This window comes from Suillus paluster (genome assembly GCF_016628075.1).
Source record: "Suillus paluster strain FC165 chromosome Unknown EDB91scaffold_147, whole genome shotgun sequence".
Classification (NCBI taxonomy): domain Eukaryota; kingdom Fungi; phylum Basidiomycota; class Agaricomycetes; order Boletales; family Suillaceae; genus Suillus; species Suillus paluster.
Window position 1 is genome coordinate 17,633 of NW_024537707.1, and position 20,358 is coordinate 37,990.

Below are 20,358 nucleotides of genomic sequence, written 5' to 3' on the forward strand. Positions count from 1 at the left end.
CAGAAAAGGAATATGATAGCGGTGAAAGGCCAGTTGACCAAATCTTGGGCAAATTCCGTGTCTGCCATGTCTGTCACTGCATGAACTTCGCCCTTCAAACGCATTTTGCCTCTCGTAGCACCTTCATGCTATTGCCCCTAGTCAGACGCATAGAAGGAAGATAGTTGTTCTAGAAGAAAGACTGAGACAAATATCAAAATTTGTACACGCATATTCCACTGGACCGATTCGCGCATATCAACCACTCCTTAACGTCTTTTTGTCATCCCAGACGAAATCCCTAACCTGTACCGAAACCACGCCTTCTCCTTGTGCGACAGAGTTTGTCCCCATGCACATTCGGCACTAAAAGCGGACAAACGCCTTGGAACCCCATGAGATCCAACTCCTTGTCGTTCTTCCCTAGGTTCTCCTGCCTCTGGCTGTTGATCATTGCCTCCGATATTGTCAACGGCACATTCATCACGAAATCGCCCGAAGATACGAGCTTGAGCGTGGTAACACGGGGCCACAACGAACAACTGTGGTCCTTGAAAGGTGCGCCGAGGAGGTACAAGATGATCTTTATGCTAGATGAGTGGCTGTTAGTGATCGTCACTGTATCACCATTCCACGTGCGGGTTCTAGGTTTCCATCGCATACCATTGCGCACCCATCCAACTTCAGTGAATTCGAGGAGGGTAACGATACGCGACGAAGTTCATGGACAGAATGGCATTGGTGAAGAACGATGGTCTGGCAATCGTCATCGATCGCAGGCAAAGCGTCCATGCGTGCGCGCAGGATCACTTTCTCTGCTCTGAATTTCATGTCCTGTTGTAAGAGCTGCGATGTAAGGTCGAGGATATCTTAGATCTGAGTGACCTGCAACATTATTGAAGATCAACGGGATATATTGTTATAAATTAGAATTACAATCTCGTTGCTGCGAATCATTCCAATGGACGACCCATTCTACGCAACGATGCCATCACCACCTACCGTTGTGATTCAACCTTGGGAAGGGCTCTGGGTGCACCTCATTCCCATAATACCACGCGTTCTGCATTTTCTCTCCCAATTGTTGTGTACACGACTAGCCACCGCGATCACTTCGCCCTGCAATGTGACGATCATAATTATTTTCTCAACAATTACGGTGTGAACGACTCACCAACTCCACTAGGATCACGACTACAATCAGCCTTGAATTCAATTTTGACGCACTTGCCGAGAGCAGTCGGAATGAAAAGCCAGATAGTAGTAGTGAAGATCATACCCTGATGACAGTCTAAAGATACGTGAGACCTTGCCTTGCAGATGGTAGTGAGAAAGCCTTATGTTAGTGTATTTCTGCCGCACGCGTTGGGATTTACTTCAGGAGATAGTTTGGGGACAGCCAAGATGTCGGGGCCAAATTTCACTGAACCATCTAGAGGATTACACGTCAATTATTGGGCTAATTCATGACAGGCTTGGAGATGCTGCCCCCTGGTAGAAAAGAGCAGGGAGAGACGCGTTGAGACATGTCGAGACAATGCAGCTCTCGCCCTTTAACTTGAACATAGTTCCCCGTATCATATTGGATGAAATCCCCGCGGACGTACGAAAGTGCATTTGAACTTCACCGTTGGGCTCTTGATCATGATGGGAGCATACGCCGTGCGAATGATTTCGGCAGCTCCCAACCATTAATATTGTAAGAAGAGCGTCCTCCCTGGATATCTCAGCGCTAGTTCTACTAGCGACAGTTGTGGACTCGGACTGCCAAGTTCAACAAGACTTGGTCTAGGAGTGTGTGCCTTTGTTTTGGTCAGTCACGTGAAGAGCGAGAAAAGGAGCTCAAAGTTTGATTATCATGATCTTTGTCGTCCACGCCAATGTCTACAGCGTCCTCGTCAATGTCAATAGCGTCTTCGTCGATAATGGTCTCGTCGATGACGCTTCCGAATGAACTTTGGCTTCCTATATTCGAATATCTGCCTCCGCAGTCGCTTGGTTGTGTTGTGTTGACGTCGAAGAAATTCTATGCAATCGCCATTCGTCTTCTTTACAAGCATCTGATTCTGGCGTCCCCGACATCGTTTGTAACGTCCTACTCTGTACTGTCTTTAATGCAGCCTGCACCACACGCACTTCTTTTAGGCATATCTCCTGCTCGAGGTCGCAACGTGGAGCAACTAAAAGAAGCTGTAGCTGTTGTTTCCTTTGCGGATGCTAACGATTGGACGTCAATCCCTGTCGGTGCTGATCGCCAATCAACCAGGACTTACTTCTCCCAGATCAAGGATGCCTATCAACCACGCTTCCTTGCAGACCCTACCGTCTACAGCACCCTCCTAACCAAAGTCGTCTCATTTACCTCTCTCAGACAACTCGTCTTCCGTGGTATGCTTCTCCCCCAAGATTTCCGCTCCATCGTGCACGGCTTGCCGCACCTGCGTAATTTGGCAATTGTGCACTGCACCCTTCCCGTCATCCGTACCCCTCTAGAACCTACCAACACTTCCCTGGAAATCGAATCTCTCACCGTCCTTGATATTCGCTACGCCATCGCACTTGGACCCGATGATAATGACATTGCCCGTACCGCTCTGCGCCGATTTGCAACAGCCCCAACCCTCCGCACCCTCACATATGATCACACTGTTTGGATACACCGCATATTTACATTATCCGCCCCATGCCCCCCGCTCACTGCTCTCGACGTCAAGTTCCCTATCCAGAGAGACCGTGACCGTGCCCGAGTCCCTCATGGCTTCATCCCTTTCCTTGAGGCTCTTCCCACCCTCCGCACTCTCATCTTACGAAACCACGTCCCTTCCCTCCCGCTGCCGCCACACGCTCTTCCAGCCCTCCGTACCATTTCTGCCCCTTTCTCTACAATTCCTTCTATCTGCTCCGGACGCAAAATCATTCAGCTCGATATCCGCGACGAGGCCGTGCTCGCGCCACTTTACAAGGGGTTTGTACAAGTGCGGTCTCATTTGTTTATGGTGAAAGAGCTTTCCCTGTTCCTGGGGGACTGGGACGACGAGGTCGTGTTGGCCATAGTCGCACATTTTCCTGCTTTAACCAAGTTACAAATCAGGTATGCAAGGGGAGGGCCAAGCGAGGTGCGTTGTATATCACTCGTTCATTTTTTCTGTTCCCCGACGCTGACCCCTTTGCCCAGGATACCATCATCGGCATGGGTTCACGTACACTACATACTCTTAAAAAACTGGACTCCGTGAACATCTTCCAAATTACTTTGCCCCCGCGCATTGAAAATCACCTCTTTGAGGTGAACGGCCGTGACGACGATACCTCATATGGCGCCCCTGGTATCGACGACACTTATTTCCAGAGCATGCATGATATCGATCCGGTTACAGACACAGAGGAAGAGGATATGGTGACCGATGACGAGGATGACGCTCATAGCACACCCTCCCAGCATTATGCTCATAGCCGTTGTAGCCATGGGATTCCCTACGGGATGCAGTGCCACAAGTGCATAACCGCCGCTCGGCGGGGGCATTCCGGGAGAGCTACCGCTGCTGGTAGTGCCCCCAGATCAAATTTCCAGTCTAAATGCAACTCTGAACCCGAGCTCGAAGAGTTCCGAGTGTCGGAACCGTTTGATGATTACACTCGCGAACTTGTCGTACGTCTACTACGTTGTTTACGGATTGGGACATTGGTTGTGCTGATTATGATACCCATCCCTACATACAGATCGCATGGAACCGTGCTTGTCCTGCGCTCCGAAATGTTCAGTTGCACCCGGGGTGGGTGTGGCGGCGCGCGAACCCTGCTGACTCTTGGGTGGCGAGACCGTGTCAGCGGGGCGTTTGGGGCAATGTTTTTGGGTCGACCATTGATGCGGAGGATCTGGGTGGAAATGACCAAGTGGAGAATGGAGGACAGAACAGGATGCCACAAGGGCAGACCATCACAATTCGTCTCAGGGGTTCACAGGCGTAACATGGCGGTTATTTTTATTTTGACTATTCGCATTGCTAACGAGATTGACGTATTCGTGGTTGCACAAAGTAATTGTAGGTTATTTGTGTAAGTTATTGGTGTAGGTTACGGGGCGTTCTGTGTAGGTTATTTTTTGATGTTCCGAGGTGTTCAGGTATGTACTCGTATGTATTCATATTTTATGTTATGTTTGGTCTAGTTCTTTGCTACATGCCTTGCGCTCTTTTCAGATTCAACGGAATGCTCCTCATCGCCTTCTCGAACCATAAGCCGACAGGAATAAGTGCACACGCATGATGTCAGGGCCTCTGACGGATTATCATGTTGCACCGTCCATACCGTCAATCCTATTAGTACGTGTTCCGCTGCGGTTCAAGTGAGCTGTACATACGTACAATTCAATGAGCTGCGCCGCTGAGTTTAGAGCAAATAAAGCCGTACGGATCACGATAACTTAATCCGCCTCAACGTGAATGGGTTCCCGAGTTCACGTCCTTAAGGAGAAACAACGCGAAATCTCGTGCCTTCTGGATACATGTACAGGTCCTTCTCGTGTCCTGTCTCGGAATTCGTTTTCCCGGTTGCACCAAAGGGAACCACGTTCGCAACATGCGCGAGAAGGTGCTAGCAGCAAAGTACATCCCCCGCTCACTGGAGGGATTGACTGGATGACCCGTGCAAGGGTCGACGAAGTCAAAGCGATAATGAAGCGTGCACTCGAGGTCTGCGCCCCAGATACGGACCGAGTACTCGGTAAACAATTGATGGACCCGGACATCATCGTCATCTGAGTTACGCAACGGTTTGAGCTGTGTGGAAAGAAGCATTCAAGGACGTATTTGCTGCAATCAAGATATATACATACGCAAAGGTCAATCACCGAGTGTGGGCATGTATTGTCCCACATATTCTGTATCGATTTACAAGCGGCATCCTCAGACCCTAGAAGGCTGACGTGCGCTTGAAAAGTCTCGGGAGTAAGCAAATCATGCATGTCTATTGTGCGGCCATCATCAACAGGCAACGTGTCGAAGACGGTGTGAACTTATCAATGAACCAGAGCCAGGGACAGGGGAGGCAAGACACGGGAGGTCCGAGACCGACCAGCCACGACGACCGCCAATAGACGACGTTAGTAGTAGTGAGTACGAACATACAGGCGTACTGCCAGTGGCTAGGGCTGTGCACACAAGTGTAGAACTGGGAAAGAGAATGAACGTGTGCAGTGACTAGCGAATATTAGAATTAGTAATTTACCTGAGATATGGTAAAATATTAGAAACCGAGATTTCAACCCCGTTAGTGATAGTGGGGCATCTTGGGGTGCCGTGCAGGAACGGTGTCTAGTTCACCGACGTTAGCGTGACAAAGTTTTCCAAATTAGCTCCTCTTGAGTTAATATATGATTTCCTTTCGATATTGCAACATTCAGTGTGGTTGTTCAAGTCGCAGAGACAGTGATTTGACACTGAAGCTTGCTGTCAAACAAGTCCGTGTTCAGTGATGAAAGGTACAGAAAGTTCGGGTGGAATTTTGAGTGGTCCACTTGCTTAGGAGCGTTAGGAATTCCAGAAACACCTATGCATTGCACAGTATGTGGGTGTAGATTTTTTTGCGGGCGTATGTGACATCCTTGAGCAACTACGAATGAGTGGAGGTCAGACCCTATCAAACAATTCGTCCCACGAGGCTTCAGGGGGGTTAGCCCACGTCTCGAAAGTCATTTACCAGCTTGTCCGATAAGGGTCCTGCGGTGTCGAAAGTTCCATAGAGAAGAAGTTTACTGTGCCGGATCATGATTATGTGCTGATGTTCGAGGGTAAAAGATGGTGCTTACGCCACCAACCACATCTCCAAGGTCATTATTATCTTCTTCCAAACCGTCTCCTCGGCCATTAAGAATCCCGTGTCAGTTTTGAAGGCCTCATTGCCAACTATAAATGGAACAACTTTGTGGTCCACCATCATGACATGACAATTAGTTTGCGTTTGTCATCAGGAGGTGCAGGAGGTGCGGAAGTGGAGCAACTGGTGGAGTTGAGCGCAGTTTCCTATATCCAAACAATGAAGATAGTCGTTCCTTCTGATAAGTTGAGCGATGCTCGGACGGTTAAATAAAGCTGCACATACCACTTCCTTCTTCTAGAATGCTCCGGTCTGCTACCATTCGATTGATAGCGTTGTAATTAAATTTACGCTGGAGATAGGCTTTAGTGGTGTCACCTACCATGATGATATAGAAGCCATGTCATAACTTCCTGGTGAGTGACAGTAGCACTGGAGGTAATGTGGCTATAGATCGTCAACCAGGACCCGGCCGCACAATGGGCGGTTAGCTAACCTGGAAAGACAATAGTATCAGTATCAATGATAATCGGGCCCTCACGGAGAAAAGGGATATGCAACTGAAGTTTATTTGCGACCGCGTATGAAGTCTTGAGGGTGACTCGGAGCTACTGACACCTCCCTATTACTTTGGTGGTGGTTACCGATTGGTTACCGATGATGATCAGAGTGCGCAAGGACCATAAGTACTGCACCATACGAGTGCATCTAAGTTACTAGCTTCGAAAGAAAGACAAGTTTCATAACACGGCGGTGGTGTAAGGACAGTGCGCGAACATGTCAAAATCGAAAGCACTACAAATACAAAATAACGGAAATAACCATCGTCCCTACCTACCCATCCTGGTCAGAGAAAAGTGATATCGGTCTTTGCAGAGGTGCAGGCGAGCTCGATCGTTCAGACTCTTGCGGACGGTAATGTGACTCTTGTGGGCGGTAATGTGACTCTTGCGAGCGACGATGTCCGTGAGATGACTGCGCACGCAGCGGCGTGTCAGGGTACGTGATCCCTTCAGGAATTGGCGACATCTGGTAATGTTCATCGGGTCCTCGACTTCTTGAGCGAGGATGTTGGGAGTCCGATGGCGGTGCTCCTGGGATGGACATGAACCCTGCTGGCCACTGAGGTTTCACGGGCGTGGTTGAGCGGTAGATGCTGTGAGCGTCTTGTGATTGACTTTCGGACCGGGAGCGCTCTTCGTGAGATGGGGGGAGAGGCCGATGTGCGGATTCTGGGCTTAGTAGCTCAAGGTGGGAGTTGTGTGTGTGCTCGGATGGGGTCGAAGCCTCATCGGACTGTACAAATGATGAACGGTAATACGATGCAGATGTGGGAACACATACAGGTGGTTCTACAGTTATATTCGGAACGCTTGCGGCTGACGACTGTCGGTTTTGGAAACGTTGCCTGATGTTGAAGTAGTCGAGCGGATTTCTTGATCGTGGTGGACTCCTTTTCTGGGAAGTAACGTGTGATGTGTGAGAGTCTACTCGACTTGAAGGACGTGAATCAGCAGGCGGGGCGGGCATGATGGGACGGTAAGGTCCAGGTGGCATGGGTTGCTAAACCAAGAGAAAATTAGTGCTCCCGGATATTGGATGCTGTGAAAGGCCGCACAAAATCTCTTACGGCCGTCCCAGGAGTTGCCGTAGCGACAACTTCTGGGTCTGCACGCCATTGTTCTATTAAATCCTCCCTCCGACTTCTCTCGTGTCCATATCCACCGCGGGATGACGTATGTCGTTCAGGCTGACTTCCGCTCCTATCATGAGTAGAAGACATCTCGTGACGAAGGGAGCTTCCATGTCTTTCGGCGGGGGCGCTTACAAGCTCGTATTGAGACATATGGGTCGATGACCGCGATAATAGGGATGGAGAACGTGGTCTTGGGACAGGAATCGGGGCAGGTTGAGTAGAGGGGTAATCACGGGTTCTCACAAGAGCGTAGTTTGAGTCCCCGACGTCATACAAAGAATTGTGTCGTGAGTGGTTGTCTAGTTCGTTGGATTGCGTGCTAGAGCTAGGGGCCATGGGCCGAATGAGGTCGCGTGGTGGTGGGATTGGAGTATAAGATGTTTGTGGGTCCGCTCGCTGGATCCAACTATCTTGAGGAACGTTAACTGAGTGACTGGTCGCTGGGCGCATTGGTGTGGGGTAAATAGTCTCCCCCGGAGGACCCGTCGAATGTGAGGGCGTAGTAATTCTCCCTGGCGGAGAAGGGGGCTGGACTGGGTTCACTAGTATTGGAACTGGTAAAACAGGCACATGTGGCGCAGCCTCGTACGTCCCAACCGGTGGAGCAGACTCCGGGCGCACGCTGACAATTGAAAATGAGCACATTCGCGCATAAATATGTTGTTACATACTGTCTTGAAGACCGTGGGGGCGCCCGTGATTGTAAGCGTACGTGATTACGTTCAGAGTGAACCGACTCGTCTTCCTCTTCTTCATCTCCTTCGTCTTGTCGGACGGCAGGCCGATGCGTTCGTCGGGCCGGATCTTCGTCATATCTTATCGTGGTGCTTCCTTGGTCGAAACCGAGCCGACGTCCGATTGATAGGCCCTCCTTGTATCCACGCCGCCTGCCTTCCTCGTGGGCAATCATCATCATTTTCTCTTCCTGCAACTTCCTCGCCTTAGTCCTCGCTCTTGCAGCCTCTGCCTCGGCTTCATTCTTCTGCGCAGAAACCTGGTTAATAATATCCTGAGCCCGAAAAATCTCCTTTTGAGCGTTTTCGAGCTGGAGCTTGTACAGCTTCAACTCCTCGCGAAGACGGGCTGAATCCTGTTCAGCACGCTCACGATTTTCGGTTGCCTGGCGTAATCGGTTGAAGTACTCAAGCGCACGGCGCTCTGAGGTGTTAGCCCGGTTAGATTCGGTCTCAAGGCGTTCAGAAGTAACGACGAGAAGGGCATTGATTTCACGAACCTCATCGTCACGGGCGATGAGACGGGCGAGGAGGTGGCTACTCGAGCCTCCATCTGTGGTAGTATGTGAGCGGTGGCGAGATGTTGATTTGCTCTGACGGCGGGGACGAAGGTAGCTTGGGGGGGAGGACGGAGTGGAAGGCCCCGACTCGAGATCGGTGGGGTGTTCGTTAGCGATGCTGATCCTACAAAGGAGCCTCGTGAGAGGGTTAAGACGATATATAAGCGTTACTCACCTTTGTTCATCATCGAGCTCATCGAAAGTGCCCATGGACGATGGTTATAGGTGCGATGGAGCACCTCACAGGGTGCAGATAAGCTGTGGTGCAAACACACAGGATCAGTGAAGTTAAAGGATAAACAGCGCTCCTTAGAAGGCGCTGCCTCGTGTAATCCGAACCAGATTTGAAAGGGCGTAAGATCAATTAAGTGGTGATCGGGATTATGAAAGGTGGGGTATGTGACCTGGATGTGGGAGGGACCGACAGGAAAGGTCATGATTCCACACGTGTCCCAGGCATGGTCAACCTATTCATGGATGACCGTAAGAGGTAACGGAAGGCACTGACATACCAAGATGGATAATCTGGCCTCGAGAACGCGATCTCGTGCTACTCGTGACCTATGTGAACGTTTTTTTAACGGCAGGAGTCGTTGATACAACGTTGGTGCCCATTGTGATTACACGAGGCAGGTGAGAGCCTATTTGATGGAGCTGCGGTAATGGTGTGAATTTATGACGTATAAACTTGGGGTATTGACACCGTATTGTTCTGGCGCCGCATCGACGCGAGGGAAGACGTATCGGTTTATTCTAAACAGATGAAACGTTTATTCCAAACAGAAGTAGTCATTGGAGAAAAGGCGGATTTTTAGACTGCTTGCCTCTGCATGCACAGAACCCATTTTGTACACGTGGCACCTCTAGAGCGGTTGTTTGGCAAGAACCTCTGGAACAAACAACGGTCCGCAATTTCTGCAAAGATCATCAATAGCATTGCTTTTAACCACCTCTAGCTTTCAAATGACCTTCAAGGCAACTATTCAGGCTGATCTTCTAGTATCTTTCTACTAACCGTTTATCAGATAAAACGAAGACAAAGATTCGAACCGATCGAGCATGGTCAATTGTCGCTTGACTTGCGTGACGTGGTAACCTCGGTCACGGTTTTGTCACGCGAAAAGCCGTATTAGTCAGCTCAGGTAGCCAATCACATGCGTTGGTGAAGGTGCCTGAAATAGATTGGGTATGTGTTGCAAGGTGAATTTGCTGTTGGTGTATCTCTATTCTAGCTTTCATCTTCGTCTTATTCGAATCTATAAACTTGTTATCTACGTTTTCCTCTTGTCGTTGCTGATCTTCTCCGTGCTATAGCGCGAGGTATACCCAAATAGATTCAGTTTTACGCTCCAGGTAGGCTTATCTCCCGTTGCTATCAACCACGGCCTTATCGCTTTCGTTCTTTTGACAGACTTGCCTTATCGTTTTTCGTTTACAGCATACCCGAATTTCACTATGTCTCACGGGTCTTATTCTTCTCACTCCCAATCCATCATGACCGAAGACGAAGAAGATTGGGAGGACTACGTCAAAGGAGGCTACCATCCTGTTCACATTGGCGACTCATTTTCAGACGGCAGGTACATCGTCGTCAGAAAACTTGGCTGGGGCCATTTCTCAACAGTATGGCTCGCCAAAGACACAAAGTAAGTAGGCATTTATGTCCCCACACGCGGTGCAGCCTATGAAATTGATTTATCTGACTACTTTCGTTTTTTTCCGCCGATCAGAATGAATCGTCATGTCGCACTCAAAATCGTAAAGTCCGCACCCAGGTACACCGAGACTGCTCTTGATGAGATCAAGCTGCTCCAACGTCTGATCACCTCTAACACTCACCCCGTCGCTCCGTCATCTGATAACCCAAATCCTCCCCGATCCCATGCACACACACATCCCGGTCGATCACATGTCATGTCGTTTTTGGATCATTTCCGACATAAAGGTCCTAACGGAACTCACGTATGCATGGTTTCTGAAGTCCTAGGTGAAAATCTTCTCGGTCTCATCAAGCGCCATCAAAACAAGGGTGTGCCCATGCATCTGGTCAAACAGATCGCAAAACAGGTGCTCTTAGGTTTGGATTACATGCACCGTTGTTGCGGCATAATTCACACTGGTCCGTTATTTTTCCCTCTCCCCTCGGGGCCCCCATGACCAAGTTCCGACAGACCTGAAGCCTGAAAATGTCCTTATTAGTATCGATGATGTCGAGTCTGTAATCCAAACTGAGCTTGCCGCATCAGCCAATGCCACCTCACCACCCACGCGGCTCGTCGGAGTGCCGCCCTCAAAAGGTCGTGGGGGCAACCAGACACCTCGTTCCGAATCCGTCTTCATCACCGGATCTCAGCCGCTACCATCCCCTTCTTCATCGTTCGGCAGCAGTCCGATGTTTGACAAGCTCGCATTCGGTATGAGCAAGATCGATGGAGAGGCGACCTCCAAACCCGGATCTTACGGATCTAGTTCGATAGCAAAGGATGGATCTTCTACATCACTCGCAACAACAGGGTTGGGCCTCATGGACGCATCTTCCAAGCGCGCAGACTCGACAGAGGTGACTGCTAAGCGCATCTCGAATGTCTCTCTACACCCATCCACATCCGAGTTCAATAAGATGACGACACCTCAGCCTTCCCATCCTCCAGGGCCTTCGCTATTGACGCAGATGGCCCCCTCCCAGCCCCCAGTCATAACCTCATCTCAGCCACACGCCCCCTCAACTTCCAAACCACCCGTGGAATCCAATGCTATCGACCCAAAGCTTTCCAGCTCTGTCATGTCTATGGATTCGGTACTGGCAGAGACATCTACAACGTCTAGCTTGATAGAGAGTACCACGAAGATCACGGTCAAAATTGCGGATCTTGGGAACGGTTGGTACCTTTCCTTTTGCGCTCCAGTCATTGCGTCTATATGGCTGCTCATTGACATCCGCTTCGGCGGTACTTTTTATCTCCGTAGCTACCTGGGTCGAGCATCACTTTACAGATGATATCCAGACGCGGCAATACCGTTGTCCGGAGGTCATTCTCGGCGCAAAGTGGGGGACTAGTGCGGACGTGTGGAGTGTTGCATGCGTGGTATGTGCGAAAATACCTGTTTGGAACATGTTCCTCATCCACATGACACTCCCTCATTCCTAGATATTCGAGCTTATTACGGGAGGAGACTATCTCTTCGATCCCGCGCCAGGCCCACGGTACAGCAAAGATGATGACCATATTGCTCAGATCATAGAGCTCCTGAAAGAGATCCCGAGAGCAGTTGCGTTTTCTGGCAAGTATAGTTCGGAGTTCTTCAATCGGAAAGGCGAGTCTCCTCAGAATTCTCTTCGATACGCTCTGATCGGATGATGCTTTCTAGGAGAATTACGGCATATCAATAAGCTCAGGTTTTGGCCTCTTGAAGCAGTATTGCATGATAAATACCTCTTCCCGAAGGATGAAGCTGATGCTATTTCTGCCTTCCTTACTCCGATGCTCCAATTGCACCCCGAGCGTCGCGCGAAAGCCTTTGAGCTTGTACATCACACATGGCTCGACAGCATAACCGTGCAAGGCGAGATCGATGTCATCCGCCGAGCCGAAGAAGAAGACGCTGCAAGACGCAAGTCTTCGCAACAAACCGCGACACTTGATGCTGATGAGGAAGATGCCATGAAGCCTGTCGGAGAGGCGGGTAATGGAAGCGATGATGGTACACAACAACAAACTCCGGCCCAAGTTCCGCATCAAGCGCCCATATTATCTGCCCCTCCTATTCCATCATCCTCCACCGCCAAGGAGAACACCCCGTCTTCGAAGTCGTCACATATCCGGTAACCGTTTTTTTCCGTTTCCTGTCGTGTTCTGTTCTGCACATAGACGTGTGCAATACTATACCGTAGCGCATCTTTTCTCATCTCATATCGTGTTGCTATCTCACAGTCTTGCCTGTACCCATAGACCGCGACGCGATGAACACTAGTACTACTTACCTGCCCTGTGTGTTGTTTGTTTAGATTTTCTATACCAAGAACGTAGTAAGTAGAGTATGGAGCTGCAGTTCATAAAGTGTGGGGGTCGACCTGTATGCTAATAAAGAAGTATTTGATTGTTCTTGAGGATTCTTGGGCTCTGCTGGGATTCAACTTCATGACGAGCTTGCATCTAGGAATATAACTTTCATAGAATGATACAAGTATGCTCTACGCAATCCGCCAGAATAGAGTCTCGAAATTAGACAATCGGCAGTGGCCAAACCTATAGTAAGTAAGTTGAATTAAAGTTCTCAGCTGACTAACACTACGAACACTGGCAAATTTAAACGCTGCTCTCTCCCTTGACTTCAACTTGATCCATGTGAACAAACACGATCTGCTGTTGTAGAGGCAGCGCATGTGCAATCCAGACTTCAAACTATTTCCTGATCTTTCGCAACAAGTCGGTGGTTGACTGGAAGGGAGATTGGAGGCTATAGCTACTGCTCAGCCGGCTACACGATGGTATGAGGATGTGGACTTTTGACAATTTGCTATTGTAGAGACAACGCATGCGCATCCAGACTCCAAACTCTGTTCCAACGAACAACTCATCTAGCACTCTCCACATGTACTTTGTAGATCACTGGCCTGTGCTTTCCATCATCGCGAACGCCTATGCCATGCAGACGATTGCACAAATTGCGAGAACCCGTCCAAGCTCGAACCAGCCGTAATCGCACTCGATCCAGAACTCATGATCGATGGAAGTATATACACGAGGCTTCTGCATGCACATTAATTGGGCTGTGTCGTGCACAGCTGTCCGGGTCAGTTAAGTATCTCGTCCGCTAATCACCGGCCCTCAAGCTTCGCTCCCCTACGTATTCCCTCTCACCTGTCCTCTGATCTTGTCATCTGATCAAAATGCACTCTCTGTGGCTCAAGGATTGAGGGCAATTCGTTCGATGCACCCCATAAAAAACGGACGCACGAATCGCAGCTCGACAGCCACCGACCACGGGGGCGATGGCCCCATCCCCACAGGCATCTCTAGTGCTACTATTTCTTCCGTCAGATGATCAGGTGTATCCCGTACCCGCGAAGCTTCCGACATGGCTCAATTAGCTTTACCCTTGGTACAAGCCGTTGCAAGTGCAATTCCACTTACTGGTGCTCCGATGCAAGCTGCTATTGGTGGATTATTGACAATCCTTCAAGCTATAGATGTGTGAGCTTATGTGATTACAAGGACATTTCTTAATTTCAACGGCCTCCACAGAGACGTGGTCAGAATAGTGCGGACGTGAATAGCCTGGCATCACGACTCCATCGACTAAGTTGCCATTTTTGTAACGCCCCACCTGCCCAGGATCTTCTTGAACAATCTCGGAGGGGTTCCTTAGATAGGTATACGCCTTTTGATGTATGTTGGAATTCACCCGACATCGAGTCGCACTCTAATAGGATGCCGCAAGGATCTTGGTCCAGCTCACAATGTTGCATAACCGTCGTCCCGCACACACATCCGTTTCACAAGCTATCGCCGGATGCTCCGGTGAAATCGACCGTCATCTGGCGGAGTATTTGTTTGTGTTCTACTCTCTAAAGATTGTTTACGTTCACTCATACTGCGGTTATTGGTTGTCGCCCCAAATGCAAATGCAACACAAAATGCATGAAATGTGGAGGCTGATCATCTACGCCTCCGTGGGACTGACTGCAGCGCAGTTAACTGGAACTGTCACTGGCAGACGCGACAGGCCACGCACACCCAATATCGGTGAATTTCTGCGCCTCATTTCAGGTCCGCCTCGCCAGCGTATAATCTGTCTGAGGAAATCTGACTCGTCGAATTCTCTCTAGTAATTCAATAAGATACTCCAGGTTCTGTTTGAACGCGACTCGACTGAAGCTCAAATTCAGAGACAGTATATGGAGCAAGGACGGTATGATCTGTGCACTGACGAGGGCACACGAATGACCCAACTGACAAGCCATGAATGGTCAAGCATTGAAGCGGGCACGAAGATTGTCATGAGGGTTATCATCGAACAGCAGGGGGCATCATCTGACATGTATGGTTATACATGCCATTTCTGTGGCGCTATGAATCGTCCCCCCATGGGGTCTATTAGCTATTTGTACCAACGATGGGAGCCTGGTCGCTACATTGATTGGTTAGTATGTTTCTCTACTGGTCACTGAATGCGTCTAGCAGCCGGAAGTCGAGAATGCAAACGACGGTTTCAGATCTCCCATCGATTTTGGAGCGTGGAGTGGAGCACCCGATCCTCTAACATTGACCCCGATCGCACGTCTGAAGTCGAAAAGCACCATATTCGCAATTTTCATGTCAAGGGCATGGTATGTTATCATCCAACCTCGCTAGTAATCTTACTTAATGGTGACCCGCACTCATTCTGTGTTCAATTATGTCTGTTGAGCTGCTTACCCGATGCTGATGGTGCCAGGCAATGTCTTGTGATTTTCATATTATACAGCCTGTACAGTATGCTTTCTGCAATGCACCAGAATACAGTCTCGAAACTACATTCTGGTGTGGTCCAACCCTACTTAGGCCCTCCGGAAGAACTGAACGATGAGCCACCAAAACCTACCAACGCTTGCAGATGGACCCAGCACCAGTATTGATGTGACAGTCATTTGAAATTTTCATCAGGGCAACCGGCAGTTTAGCTGACTTCCGTCGAAGTTTACATGAAGAAGTCAATGAAAATATTTTTCTATATCAACCACCGGTGAGCATGCACTTGGTCAAGCTTCACAGGTCGCGAGCACGTCCTGATAAGGTTTACTAATAGGGAATGACTTATTTTCAATTTTGTGCGGAAAACATGTCATTTTCTAGTAATCCACCTGGCTTCAAGAAGTACCTACTGTAACCTACAACGTCAGGACCCCCGACTCCTGCGATCGATGTGCTTTGCTGGGATTTTAAGTCACTGCTTAGTCCTTGGTCGGTCACGATGCTACACCCAGATGCCATTGTCCAACAGATAAACTACTCCTGCAGAAACATATGGTGTACGTCATGATCTAGAGTCATTTATTCATGTCCTGCCGATGTGACTGGGAAGCGCAGTTTAGAGCACCGGCTCTGGCATCACAATCCAGATATTGAAGAACTTTGCCTTCCGCCTTTCTGCACTGAATCCCACTGAATGACATGACCCGCCGATGGAACAACTACTTGATGGCTGTTGGAAGCTCTTTAAATCCCAGCCCTACAGGGATCCTGGAAATGCACGTAAGAGAACATGACACTTCCCTGGCAGTGGTCGAACTGTCGCCTAGGAGTCATGCACCAGAAGTGTGTGAGGTCCTGATGCTGACGTTTTCAAAGGCGATACTTATCGTGATTCATCCCCATTACCAAACCTCGCCTCCGAGGTACTACAACGTAAGTGCCCAACATCTGACAGTACTAGTGTGATAGAGCAAGGAAAGTTTGTTACGCTGAAATGATGGCCCAAGAAATTTGAAATGAAAGCCTTTGCGAATGACAGCAAAGTCCCCTCGTCAGTCTTCCCTCAGATCTTCGCCAACCTTCTCCCAAATAGTCCTCTGCATTTTATGCCACTCAGCCCGCCTTTTCTCCTGACAATCCTGGCACCAGTCATTCGTTCACTCAATATCTATCAATGCTGCTAGTCTGCACAGCGGGTTGTACTGATACCGGGTGAAAATCCCTGAGAAGTGCACAAGCTGAACCCATGCTTCGCGTCTTGCCATTGCTGAGAGGAGGTTTTTAGTCACATTAGCATTGGCAGTAAAGCCGAGTGCAGACTCATCGTCAGAAGCACTTGAGGCTCCTTGGCCATTACTGGACGGCACACTGTGGAAGTTATGACAAACAAAGGTAGGATGGGCCTCGTGTGCAGCTACCTGAGCCCACATGCCACTCAGGTACTCTCTCATCTGGACAAGGCGCAGCGTATCCGCACGGCTTATTTAATTTGATTCCTCAAGCTTCCCCAGACCGAATGCAGGTGTCCTTACCATATTGTAGAATGCAGGCTTCAATAACCCATTGATGCCACACACCCGTGCGAGGGCAGCCACCTGTCACGAATCCCAAATACGAACCATTTTTCATTTCTCGGTTTTCCTTCGGCTACTTCCAGTACCCGAGCCGGTCACGTGACTCCTCGTCATAGGTCACCCGTTGCTTCTCTGATTGGTTCCCCTACTTCACAGGCTAGAACAATCTCACTTCCCAAAGAAGAACTGGTCGGAACTTGGGTTTCTGTTTAGTTGGCGTCTTACTCATTCGCTTATATATCATGAGTCATCTTTAGTCATCCGCAGTATTGTATGACTCTTTTCTTATTGGCTGATTTCTTTAGGACTCCGATTCAATGTTATGTATAAGAGTAGGTTAGGTAGCGTAGAAATCCTTAGACTTAACCTCTTCGTTTCCTACTGTTGTAGTGACCTAGACGTTTACGCTCAATCATACTCTGTTTCTCATCATCTTTGACCGAGTCCTAGTGGTCGTGAGCTCTCCTTCATCATTATTGGTGAACGTGGGTCATAACACCACCTGCGGAGCATCGAGGCGCAGCTCTGGGTTGGCAGATAGCTCATTGAAGTCGGATGGCTAGAGTGCTTCTAACTCCTTCACCAGCTATACACCATCAGAGTGAAAACCAAGTAATATCGCTGCACGAACGAGGGACATTAGAATGAGAGCCTCGATGGTGTTCGGTAACTCCTAATGCATTCGTTAGCCAGAACGATAGAAGGTGCAGACGTGAACAGATACTTACCCAGGGTTTTCATACAGCAAAACTTGAAGCAGCACCTTGAAATCTATTGCTTTGAGCATGAGTTGCACCTCATTTTTTTCAAGTTCAATTTCAATCTCTTCAGGGTTGCCATTATGCTGGTCTTTCTCCGGGAGTATGCTTGCTACGTGTTCTGAATGTTGCGCAAGCCATAATTGACGCACCCTGAAGTGAATGCCGTCAAGTTCAAGGATAGCATTTCCATCTAGTAGCCAAAATCACTCATGCTTGCGAGGAGCACGTGCATCAGCTCGGGTGCGTTTAGCCATTTGCTTTTCAAGTTTGAGCTCGGGCTCCGGGGTAAGTTGGCGCTTGCGTGGTAACCTCTTGACTGGATTGAAATCAGGGTGGAATGGGACTGGAAGTCACGTGAGCGAGGTAGCATGCATGTAGTCGCTGGTTTTGCATAGTTGAAATCTCACCTACATGGGAGCTTTTGAGGACTGCTCAGACAGACTCGACGGAGACCGACCGATGCTGGGACGTGTTCCTCGAGGCCTCTGCGGGACTTACTAGTGGTTATGTACATTTTCAACCCCAAGTTGTAGTACCATGGTTGTTCTAGGGTCTGTGGTCACCGGTCACCCTGTACTGATTTGGAGAGGATGTGGGAAGCACTTGAGCTTATAAGGTACGCCATGTGCTGCTGTAACGGTACATATTACTACTACTGAGTCGGTACACCCTTACAACTCGCGAGCACTAGTCAAACTACATAGCAGACATGCACCAGACAGCCAGACAGTGGGGGCAGTCTTGATGGGATTCTGGCTATCTCTTCGGGGGTGATATCCATCAAGTAGAAGTTACATCTCCTACTACTATTAGGTAGACCATTTCAAAACTGCCCAAGCAACATTTGACTGGTGTGATGCGATGAGGTAAGTAGTAACATGTAACAAGGAAAGCGAAACTGTTGGGGACGAAAGCACATGCAAATCACAGCGAACACCGAAGAACGGACTATGTTATGAAGTGGAAAACGTACACTAAATTCTCTGAACATGTACCACAAACTATCCTGGCTGCTTTCAACCCCTGGTCAACTTCTCCCCAGATACTCGTCGATCTTCTCCCAAATACTCGTTTGCATTACACGCCACTCAGCCCGCCTTTTCTCCTTACAATCTATGCACCACTCATCCGTCCACTCAAGGTTTATCAACACTGCTAGTCTACGCAGTGGGTCATATTGATATTTGGTGAAAACCCCTGAGTCGTGCACAAGCCGAACCCACACTTCAAGTCTTGCAGTCACCAAGAGGCAGTTTCTAGCCACACTAGCAGGGGTGGTAGAGTCGAGTGCAGGCTTCTCGCTAGCATTTTCAGAAGGGCTTGGAGTTCCATCGTCATTGCTGGATGGTGTGGCACGAAGTGTTTGGCAAAGAAAGGTAGGGTCCTCGCGTGCAGCTGCCTGTACCCACATCCCACTCAGATACTCTCTCATCCGTAGAAGGCGCAGAATATCTGTGTGGCTGATTTGCTCTAATTCCTCAAGCGCGCCCACAGCAAAATCAGATGTCCTTGCCATATCGTGAAAGGCAGGCCTCAACAGCCCATCAATATCGCACACCCGTGTGATGGCAGCCACCTCCGGAGCATCGTGCCTCGGCACTGGGTCAGCCAACAGCTCTTCAAGGTTAGTTGGCCAAAGCGCTTCCAACTCCTCCACAAGCCATCCATGGTCGGAGTCAAAACCGAGTGATGTCACTGCGCGAATGAGGGACAATAAGGTGGGAGTTCCGATGGCCTTACGGTAATCCCTAACCCATTCGTTAGCCAGCACAATATAAGGTACAGATATGAGCGGAGACTTACTTGGGGTTCTCATAAAACAAGAGTAGATTCTCAAAATCTGATGCTTTGAGCTCGCCATTGTGAAAATCGAGTCTGATCTGTTTGCCACCACTTTTTCCCAGGTTGGGGAGCATGGCTGCAATGCGTTTTGAATGCTGGGCAAGCCACATTTGATGAACTCGGAAGCGTATACCGTCAAGTTCAATGACAGCATTTCCATCTGCTAGCCAAAACCGTTCATGCTTTTGAAGTTGCTCAGCAAGGTTGTCTGAGTCGACTCGTGCGTGTTTAGCCCTTTTCTTTGTGGGCTCGGGCTCTGGGGTAAGCTGGTGTTTGGGCCTTATGTTCTTTACTGAATTGCATGCCATATTCGTTCTACAGTCTGGGGTCACCCTGAAATTTGGGATGAGGGCCACCCTGAGGGTTTATATATGTAGGGTTTGAGCAGGTTTGAGCCTCAGTTAGCAGTCAGACATGATAATCGATAATTGACCGCGTTATTGTCCAAATTGATTTGGGTAAGTTGCCTTTTTTTGCCGAATGAAGTCGAATGGATAGAGATGTTGGTTCCTTCTAGTGATACGAAGAGTATGCGACATTGTGAATGCATTGATCGAATTGTGGTGCATCTGGGGGTACGCACAGAGTTGCCAAAAGTGCAGATCTATGCGTATTGAGACTATGTGTCCGATCAAAAAAAGAAAATAGTGATACTGGCAATTGAGTACAGAGCAATTGATAATGAGAAACTACTATCTCTGGCCCGGTGTTGCAAAACTTTTCGACCTGATAATCTAATCCGGTAGTATAGGGCTATACTGCTAGTTCGGTGTAAAACGTTGATGGACCAGTATTCTTGAATAAGGCCATATGGTGTGATTCTGACGTTTGGGTATGATCCCCAGGGGAGGAGCACAAGAGATGAATGTGACACGTATCTAAGGAACAAGCTTAAGCTTAAGTTGTATCGATTGGTTGATAAGAAGCTGAAACTGGGACCGTG

General features: G+C 49.0%; 7 protein-coding genes across 7 annotated transcripts; 4 read left to right on the top strand and 3 right to left on the bottom strand.

Annotated features, from left to right (window-relative positions):
- Positions 1–153: 153 nt before the first annotated feature.
- Positions 154–834, top strand: EDB91DRAFT_1172515 (uncharacterized protein). Its single transcript, XM_041320259.1, has one exon. It carries the CDS (start codon positions 375–377, stop codon positions 801–803), a length of 429 nt encoding a protein of 142 aa, XP_041170083.1. The 5' UTR covers positions 154–374; the 3' UTR covers positions 804–834.
- Positions 835–1,851: 1,017 nt separating this feature from the next.
- EDB91DRAFT_1172519 (uncharacterized protein) lies at positions 1,852–4,199 on the top strand. Its single transcript, XM_041320260.1, has 3 exons — positions 1,852–3,095; positions 3,155–3,628; positions 3,700–4,199. The coding sequence occupies exons 1-3, from the start codon at positions 1,860–1,862 to the stop codon at positions 3,946–3,948; spliced, it is 1,959 nt and encodes a 652-aa protein (XP_041170084.1). The 5' UTR covers positions 1,852–1,859; the 3' UTR covers positions 3,949–4,199.
- EDB91DRAFT_163388 (uncharacterized protein) lies at positions 4,098–5,040 on the bottom strand. Its single transcript, XM_041326279.1, has 2 exons — positions 4,814–5,040; positions 4,098–4,757 (listed from the first exon to the last, which is right to left on the bottom strand). The coding sequence occupies exons 1-2, from the start codon at positions 4,940–4,942 to the stop codon at positions 4,413–4,415; spliced, it is 474 nt and encodes a 157-aa protein (XP_041170085.1). The 5' UTR covers positions 4,943–5,040; the 3' UTR covers positions 4,098–4,412.
- A 1,587-nt stretch (positions 5,041–6,627) lies between these two features.
- EDB91DRAFT_1255604 (uncharacterized protein) lies at positions 6,628–8,993 on the bottom strand (the record flags this gene model as incomplete). The annotated part of the gene is made up of 5 exons (XM_041324010.1): positions 6,628–7,089; positions 7,138–7,356; positions 7,412–8,111; positions 8,161–8,907; positions 8,959–8,993. 5 exons carry the CDS (start codon positions 8,991–8,993, stop codon positions 6,628–6,630), a joined length of 2,163 nt encoding a protein of 720 aa, XP_041170086.1.
- Positions 8,994–10,277: 1,284 nt separating this feature from the next.
- On the top strand, positions 10,278–12,610 carry EDB91DRAFT_1240089 (kinase-like protein; the record flags this gene model as incomplete). Its single annotated transcript, XM_041321957.1, has 6 exons — positions 10,278–10,429; positions 10,514–10,902; positions 10,955–11,662; positions 11,751–11,869; positions 11,933–12,098; positions 12,153–12,610. 6 exons carry the CDS (start codon positions 10,278–10,280, stop codon positions 12,608–12,610), a joined length of 1,992 nt encoding a protein of 663 aa, XP_041170087.1.
- A 1,236-nt stretch (positions 12,611–13,846) lies between these two features.
- On the top strand, positions 13,847–14,796 carry EDB91DRAFT_1172550 (uncharacterized protein). Its single transcript, XM_041320261.1, has 5 exons — positions 13,847–13,976; positions 14,030–14,157; positions 14,215–14,336; positions 14,391–14,554; positions 14,614–14,796. Exons 1-4 carry the CDS (start codon positions 13,863–13,865, stop codon positions 14,441–14,443), a joined length of 417 nt encoding a protein of 138 aa, XP_041170088.1. The 5' UTR covers positions 13,847–13,862; the 3' UTR covers positions 14,444–14,554; positions 14,614–14,796.
- A 3,804-nt stretch (positions 14,797–18,600) lies between these two features.
- Positions 18,601–19,723, bottom strand: EDB91DRAFT_1087778 (uncharacterized protein; the record flags this gene model as incomplete). Its single annotated transcript, XM_041316287.1, has 2 exons — positions 18,601–19,321; positions 19,377–19,723. The coding sequence occupies 2 exons, from the start codon at positions 19,721–19,723 to the stop codon at positions 18,601–18,603; spliced, it is 1,068 nt and encodes a 355-aa protein (XP_041170089.1).
- Between the last annotated feature and the right edge of the window lie 635 nt (positions 19,724–20,358).